This window comes from Folsomia candida, unplaced genomic scaffold (assembly GCF_002217175.1).
Source record: "Folsomia candida strain VU population unplaced genomic scaffold, ASM221717v1 Fcan01_Sc001, whole genome shotgun sequence".
NCBI classification, from domain to species: Eukaryota; Metazoa; Arthropoda; class Collembola; order Entomobryomorpha; family Isotomidae; genus Folsomia; species Folsomia candida.
Genome location: NW_019091193.1, coordinates 12,131,392 through 12,143,031, shown reverse-complemented (window position 1 = coordinate 12,143,031; position 11,640 = coordinate 12,131,392). Strand labels below are relative to the sequence as shown.

The 11,640-nt window shown below is 38.3% G+C and overlaps 1 protein-coding gene across 1 annotated transcript; it reads right to left on the bottom strand.

Moving 5' to 3' along the window:
• Window positions 1-3,023: 3,023 nt before the first annotated feature.
• LOC110842421 lies at window positions 3,024-6,768 on the bottom strand. Its single transcript, XM_022088169.1, has 4 exons — window positions 3,918-6,768; window positions 3,781-3,855; window positions 3,247-3,605; window positions 3,024-3,152 (listed from the first exon to the last, which is right to left on the bottom strand). Exons 1-4 carry the CDS (start codon window positions 6,766-6,768, stop codon window positions 3,024-3,026), a joined length of 3,414 nt encoding a protein of 1,137 aa, XP_021943861.1.
• Between the last annotated feature and the right edge of the window lie 4,872 nt (window positions 6,769-11,640).

Genomic DNA, 11,640 nt, shown 5'->3' with positions numbered 1-11,640 from the left:
GAGACAAATTGAGACGTTGTCAGGCCGTAAAGTAGTAATTAGTTACAATTTTCAGATTGACCAGCTGGAGCTAGTACATTTGAATTGTTTAGCTGGAATTAGACAAGGATTTCGTTTGATTTATTGATTTGTTTAATATTCTATTGATTGTATGTTAAAAGCTTTGACCTTTAACCCAGCTTAAGTAGACAATTAATTTTTTGAGAGTTACATAGAGCTACTATCAATTTGAGAGCATTAATTATGACTGTTTATTGCGAAATCTACCTGGTCTGGTATACGCAATTCAAAATAATCACATCCTCACAATTATTTACACTACACATATGTACACATGCTGCGAGATAAATGAAGATGTATATTTTATTCATTGCAGTATGAATTGAATTAACAGAGCAAATATTACTAGATTTTATCAGTATCATAATTATAACATAAATAAATTCTTGAAAAAACTTAGGTGAGGCTTGTTTAAAAGAGTAAAAAAGATGTTATCGTCGTGTACTAAAATAATATGCTAAATCAATATTAATCTCGCGATTTATAATGTTGGGTAAATAAAACAGAAAATTACATGTGTTTGGACTATTTGCCTATTCATCATATGCATTACATATGACGAATTCCCTCAGATGTGTCAATGCGTTGCGTACACCCTTGGAAGCGTATGGACAATGTCCCCAGCATCTTCCCGTGTAACGTGAACCTCTCCCTCCTCTATCCTACAATGTCTCCCATAGCTTCAGCGGCAACTAGCATACACTGTATGTAGAAATCTGATATAGTAACGCAATTATTGATTTCTCGGTATTAAAGTTGGATTATACAACTTGGATTGTACCAGCTCCTAAATTTTGTTATTTAGGTATTACTAAAATGTGTTGCTTATCAATACTAGTTTTAAACAGTTGTGTACGAATATCGTATAATTTTAATACCGGATTTCTAAGAATGTACCAAATTAATTTCTGGTTTTGGGGTGGACACATGGTGATGAATATGCATCAATATCATACTGTATATACGCATATTCTCCAGACACATGTATGTACCAAATTTTGTCGAAATCGGTCGACTTGTTCCAAAGTTATCGAAAGACAGACAGACAGACATGACAATTAAATTAGCCCTACTTCGGGATGCACAAATATGCTAATTGCACGGTGGGGCTCTACACTTGTTGGGCCGCGAGTCACTTTTGGAATGAAATGGTACACTATCAATAATTTTGTTTTGCAAAATTGTTACCGGCGGAGATACTATACAACTCTACCGCGTGGTAACACTATAGTAACAAATTGTCTTCTGAGGGTAAGAAATTGCCTCGGGAATCGGTGATATTTTTATTACCTGAGCGTTGATATTCGGGGCTGCGCAGGATTTAGCCTCTGTATATATGCTACCCTTCGGTGATGCATTATTACCCGAGCGGCAGAATTGCATAGTACCTCCGCCGGTAACAATATCGTCAAAAAATTATTGAGAGTATACTCTCCTTAACAGATACGGGATTAGTGTTCCCAGAATTCAAGATTCAACTGTTAAAATCCAGATATCCTTTACATTTCGACTTTATATCCACATTAGACAATTATGATAAACTGTTTTTGAATATTCAGCATCAACAACCCCACCTGGTCCAATTCCAGTTTAATCCATCATCCTCAGGATTGGTCGTTTCATGCGGCACATAAATTTGGTTATAAGCCATGGTTTCGGCTAAATATGTACAGATTAGATTAGCTGCCAATAAATTACCAAGCTACGATGTTTAATTATTCGAAAAACTGCATAAATCGAGGGGATTAAAATATTAAAATTTAATTACCGATGCAATGCTAAACCCGCAATGAAATTTTCACAGAATGTATTACATATATTAGCAACGATATTTTCAAATTTTGGAGAAAATCTAGTAGGTCGATCGTAGTGCCATAGTTGTGGTAATTCGATACAAATTCAGTAACTGAAATTTAAAAATTTAATTACTGGAGTCGTATGTAACTCGCGTACTTGAAATTTTTACACAATGCAATATATCGATTAACAATATTTTCAGGTTGTTGAGAAAATCGGGTAGGTCGACAGTAGTGACAATTCGATGAAAATTCAGTTCGAAAAATATAAAAATTTAATACGTTGTTTTTGTTCTTTTGCGCCTTTATTTTTACTCTTTCATTATTTTATGATATGAGCTGATTAATTTGGCAGTAACCCTGTTCAAAATTAACTAGATGCTCATTTACTTAATTTATATTTGCAACGTCATAAACCGTTATGATTTGTTATTAATTTGCAAAGAAAAAATACTGTATGTACACATCCAGTACAAAACAGACCGACGGTGATGCCAAAATTACCCAACCTACCCAAAAAATATTTTATTTATTCCTTGTTGTTCCACACGCCTCACTAAGATTTCCCGTTTTTTTGGGATGTATTTATTTAATCCTTGTTATTGGGGCAATAAATGTCGCATCAAAATATTTTTCAGAAACGAGGAATTTTATTGCAATTTAGGTAGTTTAATTAACGGCGGTTACAATTTCCCGAAACTTCAAAATACAAATTTGTTATCGTTTTTCTATTTTTTCCACCATAAGCTCAAATGTCGGGGCAACCTGAGACATTTGGCGCTATATGTGGAACATATAGTATGTTGTCAGGCACTCTTATGGGAAATGTCGGGGGCTCGTACAAAAAAACGGTTGGGCGTAAAGAGATGCCGTAAAGTGCATTAGATGCCTCTCGAAAAGTTTTAAAATGACTTTTTTCTAATTCATGGTATCTTGAACCATTTTCAAGAAATTCAATAAAAACCGATTTTTCGGTTTCGAAATCATAAATGTTTCGCTGAATGAATTGGGTGCATAACACAAAGTTGTATGTAATAGCAAATATGTTCATAACCGCATTATCTATAATATTTACTCGAAAATTTTTTCGAAATAATGCTAGGTACAGGCGGTAAGTTCAAATTTCCGAAAAATTTTGCAATTTCGGCTACCAATTTCTCCACTGAGCTACAGCCTAGACGATACATTTTGGTAACCTAAACTAAACGGGATCGTATTGGGGAAGGTCCCGGCTAGTGCCCTCGACTGATTGACTTTTTCGAAATAAGCCTTGGTTTTTAAGATATGGCGCGATTTCTAAAATTAAAATCCATAACTCATATTTGGTATGAAAAAATAGAAATTTTCAGCGGTTTTGCCGCATAGCTTGTTTGCATAAGCAAGCACGCACCCAATTTTTACAAGTTATACAAATAGGATATTCTACGATCCACTTCAACAAATCTTCAAATTCAGAATCCCGCATTCCAATTTTCATCAAGCGGAGCCGGTAAAGATCTTCGTCCTCATCACAAGGAGATGCATTTTTCTTAAGCGTTAGGATATTCTTCTCGTTTAAACCAATCATGCGTAGACCACCAGAAGACTTGAGACGGCTTAAGGCGACGTATGACATGGCCTTAGCAAACTGTCTTTTGGATAAATCAATGCTAGCGAAATGAATTGTTAGTCCTTGACACTTGTGAAAAACGAGAGCCCAGCAGAGAACAATGGCAAATGCTCTTCGTTTAATTAGAGTTTTCCGATTTCCTGGATTCAAATTTGTTGATAGTCTTGATAGATATGTATATATTTAGCATTTATTCAAGATGCAAGAAACCATACCAGGAAACTCGAAGGTCGAACATTCCACTCCTACAAATCCGTTGATATCTTTTTTACGCCCTCCCATATTCCCGTCAAATCAAACAATCCGGTAGGTCACCTGGCTGCAATGGCTCATCCCTAAGTGCAGTCCACTTTATTCCCACCACCGTTCCAACACTGCCATTGACTAAACCTGCAGTTAAGAATTAAATGCTCCACCAACTTATCATGAACATGCTGGTAAACAACAGTTACCATCAGATAAACTCCAATTTCGCCTTAGCATGATCCGACTTCCTATGCCAATTTCGATATTTGTTGGTATCCCAGCAGTCAGCCTTTCTTCCCTTGGAATCAATCGTTCAGGGCATGGCTCATCATAATGCAGTCCTGCAGCATATGTGTCCTTTGCTCGGATTGTATAAGTTTTCTTGTTAACTTTTGCCAATTCCTGCTTTAGAGCTTCTGTTCTTTCAGCGTTAAATTTGTTAACATCGGCCGTGTTTGGGAAGAGTGCAAGTGCGTCAGAAAACCGTGTAAACAGCTCAGAATCCTCTGCATCATTACAATCAAAAATTCGGGACTGCAGAAGACTTAAATCGTCTTTAGTGCACTGGCCAAATCTAAGTCGCTCCAAAAGTTCCAGGTACCGCGTATCACCCGTTTGACGATGATTTGTGTACAATTCGTAAAACTTAAAGAGCTTCCACAGATTTACCTCATGTAGGTAACTTGCAGGTGGTTTAAATATCCAGGAAGCATTGATTGGTCGGAACTGCATTAAATCTCCCAGCACAAGGACATTTAATCCACCAAAAGCCCCTTCGTTGTTTGTAATTTCGCAAAGACGTAAATGGATAGTACGTAAATTTTGGTATGAGACCATGGATATTTCATCGATTATCACCCACTTTACATGCTTTAAGGCTGCTCGTAACTCTTCAACTTGTTGACTTTTGAGTGGGGTGTATGCTGGAATAAATCCTCGTTGAACAGGAAGTTTGAAGGCTCTGTGAATTGTTGTCGCATTGATGTTAAGGGCGCTCATACCGGTGGGTGCTGCTTTCAGGAGGAGATTGTTCCCATTTAAGGAATAAGAAGCAATTAAAAATGCAATGGTGTCGATCAAATAACTTTTTCCTGTGCCCCCGGATCCAGAGATGAATCCCAAGAGCTGCTCATGTTCAATTTCATCTAGTGTACTCTTCACCTTGAGGAAAACTTCTTTCTGCTCCTCAGACAAAGTTCGGAAACGGTCACGCAAATTGCCTATATCATTCAATGGTTGAAATAGTTCTTGTGCGTCAGGCATGTTTTCTCCATCTTCTTCTAGATCGCATCCATAATTTTCTCCTTCGATCACAGGTGTAAGCGGGTCTTCAAAGTTTTGTATCCGGATCAAGGCTCTGTCAATTTCTTGCATCAGGTTAGGACGTAAAAAAGTCGCGTGAGACGAATTTCTGAATTGAGAACTCTTTTCTTTAAAGGCGTCAATTATTGTCGGAAATCCACTGGTGATCTCTTCCTCATTTGAAAATGGATAATACAGAAGCAGCAAGCAGTAGTAGTATTCGTCAGGTTGACTTAGAGCATCAAAATTAGGGTATTTAACAATAGCTGGTTTTTCTCTCACTTTCATTAATGTGCCATTGGTTAGACGGATATTTTGGGATGTAAATTGTTCACGTTTCACCTCATCGTCATCGTCTAGATCTTCTTCACTCGTATCTTTCTTAACAGCGGCATATGTAGCAGCAAACTCAAGCAAACAAATATCAGCTAATTCTCTAGGTCTTATACAGTATTTCTCGATTATGCTTAATCCCATCTTTACGTTTGCGTTCCCAATTGTTTCTTTTTGAATTAAATGGAGTCTTTTGCTTGGTAAATATGCTGGAACAAAAACGAATCCTCGTGAACTGTGTCTAAGTTTGAGGTGGCACAAACGATAGGCAGCTTCGGGTGCACTAACTTGTCTTCTGTTCATTATTTCCATAGCGATGTTTGTTGCCATTTGATAATAGGATGCCCTTGAGTTGGATTGCATTTGTTGGACAATTCTCTGGATTTCATCTTGAATATCGGTGGGCTCAGCTTTACTAATATATTTCGCAATGTAGTAGGCGATTACATTTGCATCTGTAACAAATTGTATGTCCATGTTGCACTTTAATATTTTCAAAAGAGTTGGGTGGTAGTTGTTAATGTAGGTTTCATGTTCATCTCGCTTCAGAACATAAAATCGGCCTTTGTTCCGGTTAATGTCGTCTTCGTCCAGGATTATTGTTTCTTTTGACACTTTCCTTAGAAAATCAAAACGACAGAACTGTGTACGCGGAAAGCATGTTTTTGTATGCTTATGCTGCTGATACTTGAGGACGAGAGATTTGAGTTCTTCATCATCTTCTGGAATTCTGCACGACATATTTGAATCGATAAGAATTTTGCCTTCAACTGAGCTGTAATTAGTTGGAGCGTCTTTGAGCCAAAGTAGCATGTGAAGATGAGCCGAGCCTCTATTTTGAAACTCTATTCGATAGCTGAAATCGTCAACTTCATGGCCAAAAATTTCTTTGCCGCATTTCCTAAGAAGAGTTATGAAATTGTTTATTCGATGGTTGAAGTGCCTCGCAGCTTGTACAGGATGACGATTTAACAGATCTGACTTTTTTTCATAACTAAAGATTTTCAACGTGCTCTTTATTTCTTCGTAATTTTTGGATTTTATTTGTTGGCGTAGCCGTGTGAGGATTTCATTGTCACCATTCCCACGCATCGCATCGGCAAACAGCAGCCCACAAAGAGAATCGGTCGAATTAAGATCATCTGAGGATACGGTTAGAAAAATGGTTGGTATTCCTCGCTGCGCAATCATTGCAATCAGGTCCCCCGTGTAACTTTTCCAGTAGGACGCACTCCCTCGAATAGCAGACATATAGAGATGAACATTGGTCAATCCAGGATATTCAGCTTGGTTTTCGCCATTTTGGTTGATTGTTTGCATTTGTCCACATATCGCTATTTTGTTTTTAACTTTAATCTCTTCCATCCTATTTAAGGCATAAAATAGATAGCTGTTCTCCCAGAATCGAGTATCATTTGACATAATTCTGGCTTGAAAGTAATCCAAGGCTGTAATATGAACAGGTCGGATAGTAGTCAATCCGCCGCGGCCTGTGTTTTACACGGAAATATGAATGGATCCTTCATTTGGGGTCCTAGTAGATTCTGAAAAACATAGTGGGTACCCTGGACTCAAACGACATTTCGTGAGTGTCCCTTGTCAGTGTAATATGACACAAAATTAGATACCCATGCAACAATTTATTCCAGGTCAATATACTCTGCAAGAATCAAATTTCAAACAAAGCAATTGCACTATGTCGGACAACCTATGTCGAGAAATACTTACTCATTTTCACACACAGGAAAATCAACACCAAGTTGACAACATGCCGATACAAAAGGTGTCCAGACATAGTTTGCACAAATTCAAAATTTAATTATGCGATGGTTTTTTTGTGGTGGAGATTTCTAACGTTTTTTATATGAAAGCCCATGTCTCAAACTATAGGTGAACATATCCGGTTGTGTGCACTCTGGGACATGAGGCAAGATCAAATTTGCCAGGGTGTCCTTTTTTAGTTTTCCAAACCAGTGTTCTTATAAAACGGCGTTGAACGAAAGATTTTTTTCTGCCGTCCTGATGCAAAAATCGTCTTTGCGACTATTATGAAGGGACTTAGCATGCTTTTCACTATATAAAACCAATTTTATCTCATGCTTATCTTTTAAGTCCGTATTGTAGTCTAAATTTAAATTTGCCCAAATGAAATGCGCTCTTTAACGCAACTCTTCCACTTTTAAGGCCCCCACATTTTACGACTTTGATGCTAAAAATCCCTAACGCTGTTTTTATCCAAGGAACGTATAGTATATTCAATTGTAAATACTTTTGACAAAATTTTGATAAGTGGTTACACCCCACGAAACGAGTTTTCATCAAACCCTATAAAATTGTTGGAAAAGTTCCCGTCGTTATCGGGGTCGAACTTCAGAAATAGTTTGACTGGCCAAAACGCATTTATTTTATTATTTTGTCACTTGTACCTTGTAGGGGAAATAGTTCTGCGACAGGGGACACAAAAAAGTTATCAAAATTTATTTTCAACAATATTTGACCATTAATTTTCCAAATTAGTTTACGCGTTTTTCAAGATTCCGCGTCAGCTGATTAGCTCGGGTCCTTCTCCAAAACTGGTTACCCAAAATGTTGACTGTTTCACTAAATATTACTTAGGGCACTTCCAGCTTTATCCTCTATCTTCATTTGACCCAGTGGGTCCGCTTTCAAGGTCAGCAGGTCAATTTTCCCGTGCAAGCTCCGATTGATCGCTTTTTGAGGCAAAATATTAGCGATGTTGGAGGGCCCACATAATTTAATTCATTACGGATTCTTTCATTATTAGATACAATAATTATCTGGGGTTATAACAATAGCAATTTTCGACCTCTGACCTCTTTGGTTATCAAGCCATATGAGCAATTAAGTTTGGAAAGTGTGGTTTTGGCACCTTCCCACTCTAGGGGCACTGGAGGGGGCATTTGTGAAGCTATCGCCCTAAAATTTTAAAGATATCTTTTTGAGAGTATTATCTTGTAGTCTACCAAAAATCAGGTCAAGATTCAACTCCTCGCCAGGGATATTTAATTGAGAATTTGTGCAAAATATGTCTAGACGCCTTTTGTATGTGACTACTAGTCAATTAATTTTTTACCAAGGTCTATAGAATCTAACTTGCAAATTTCTGAATAAATTTCCTCTCAAACTGATCATTTAAAACATCTTTTCCCGTATAATATGCGCTACTCATCCCAACTCCATATCTGTTTTCATTACATATGTACATTGAGCTTGAAAATGAGTGAACACAAAATGTCGATGTTTTGATATTGTACCTGCGCACAAAACGTTTTTTTCTGTGAGCGGGCTCCTTCCACCACTCCCAGCACTCTCTCCCACAGTCACGAGGGAGCAGAGCAGACCTCTCTCAATATATTTCTCCAGAAATTATAATTTTTTTTACGAAATTTCATAGAAATAATTAATTATTTGTTTGGAATTAGACAATATTGGCTCAAATAATTTGATATAAAGACAGGACTTGCACTATGCCTCCTAAAAAATCCAATTCGAAAAAAAGCAACAACCAAGACCTAAAATAACTAAAGATGGTCGTTTACTGCAAAAAATTACAAAGTTCTTCAAACCAACCCCTCCCGCTTCTACACAACCAGCTACAGTTTCACGACAGGTAACAACAATGTATGTGTACATTTTTTCAATTTATTCTAATCAATTCAGTAATAAATCTGAATTTAATTAATTCTGTTGCAGTCCTCGAATGCAGGACTTGATTCTGTTGAGGTGAATCAATCTGGGACGAGTAGGTCACTCGAAACCATGGACATCACAAGCGACGACCACGACCAGCAGGAATATCAGGGAGGTCCATCTACTTCCAAGCGATCGCGCTTCTCGACTCGTCCGAGACTAGCGCTTGGAAATTTGATAAATGCTCAACCAAAACCTCGTTTGTTCAATGCTCGTGACTCAATTGGCGACTTAACAACTGCACAGAGTAATTTAAGTTATAAAAAGATATATTTTCATAAATATACAAATTAATCAACTAATAGCGGATGTAGGAAATGCAAAGAGTAATGTAAATCTGATGCATATATCTGTATATGTGGATGCATTTTTATAAATAAACAAATTAAAGGTAAATTTGCAATATTTACAGAATTACTGGCAAGTTTAGAAGTAATTATAGAGGGCGACCCCACGAGTCGGCCCTCAACTCTAATCTCACCCGCCCAGGAATCCCATCTAGCGAAGTTTGGCCTGTTGCCAGTCAATGTCGCGCAGGCCAAGAAATTCAGAGACTGGCTGAACGAGTTCGAACGGGTATATGAGGAGCAGAGGTCCACCCGCCCATTGGCTAAATTTAATTTCCAACAGACTAATCCGATGGCTACCCAGGAGGTCGTGGAGGACGAGGGGAAACCTGCTGCTCCCGAGATTTCAGGTGAACTCATAAGAGGGGCTATTAAGCTTTACATCATGACGAAATAATAGTGAGGTTGAGCGAGAGTACATGATTGTAAAAAAATTATGGTAGTCTAGAATCACAATCTAGGATAGTATATTCTTGAGGTTGAGCTACAATATTTTGTGGGAGGATTATAATTATCATTCATTTCCGGCGGCAGATTTGAAATTCCTGTAAGCTGGGTATATGAGTACAATACAATGATACCCAGAGACGGAGATTTGTAACCCTGAGTTTGACTAGAGATCTAACTAATTTTGAATTTCCCACTGTGTTTACAATCGCAAAATACAATCATGTACTCTTGCGTAACCTCTCTAATGTTGCCAAATCATAAATGTATTAATTCCCTTATTCATTTATGCAGCACGTCGTGGAGATCCCATCCTGGTTCTAATCATGGCCATCGCCTCCCACCACGCGGGCAACGACGACCCCAAGGGACCAGTTTCATTGGGCGACCAACTAAAATTAGCCAACGCTGGGAGCACCATCATCCCCACAACGGGCGAACACGTGGCACTGTTTCAATCCTGGGCAACGGACTGGATTACTGAGGGGAGACCAAACTCAACCCTTAATGACTACTTGTGGTTCAGGAGGGAGATGGTGGATTCAGCCACGTCAAGCGACATGCTTAGCGTCGAACAATTCCAAAGTACAAATGGTGGGATGCCTATTATACATTTCGTAACTTGATGGGATCACGTATGTATATATATATATATATATTCTCACACTCAGACGCGGCGTTGGAGGGAGCTAGGAATTCGTCTCCTTTGCCAGTCATCTCCTTTATGTCCATCAGTGCTGAGGAGAATTTGGGACAAAGCGATGAGATCGCAGAAAACTTCGATCCATTTTACCATGACAATGGTGACGATGACACATTCAATGAAGACCACTATGACAGTGGTGATGAGCAAGACCCAGAGAATGACGAGGAGCATAAAACAGCTGAAGACATTGCTCAAACTGCTGATGACAGTCCGAAACATAAAGGTGTCTGGACCGACGAGCAAGTGGAATTGTTAACGAAAGAAATTCTTACCAGACAAAATACATGGTCACAGGAAATTAAGTCAGGCTTAATAATAAAGCTTAGCAATAAGAAGCATATCCAAAGGACGTGATAAATCACTAGCTCAACCTGACTTACAGAAATTTCAAAAGTTTAATCTGCATTTGGAACCAATAACGATACGACACGTCGTACTTCTCTATAACGCCAATGTGGACTGGATTTACTCACTCCTGTCAAGTCCAGAAAAACCTGGATGCAAGATATATCAAAATCGGACACACTCGTTCATTGGATATTTGGGGTACCGTAACAATAAGACCCGCTTCAACATGAAACGTGTCGAATATTTAAACATTCCCAAATCGAAGACCCAACTAACGGTAGTAATCGTAGACGAATGGTCATGTATGTAAATCAACATAAATTTTTTGCTTGGACTGATATAACTAATAATAAAGACCAATCATTATTTGCAGCACAAATCCAACACAAAACTACACCATCTACATCTGCCCCTGCGATAAATGTTCCACAATCCCGCAACGCCACGCATCAACTTCCAAATGACATGAGATTCAGAAAACTGTGGAATTTGCACGAAACGAAGCCCTTTTCACCACCCTGCAAACCTTTATCCAGACATCAGACCATGATTGTCCAACTCAAGAGAATGTTACGATTGACGGGGAAGACAAGGACTTTAAACAATCCGAAATCATGCAACAGTTCCTTGATTCTGGATACTTCATGATGTTTGAGTACGGAAATAAGAAGCTTTCTGTGGACTTTGTCAAAGGATATCTTCGCTGTTGGGGAACATGTCAAACCATGACATACA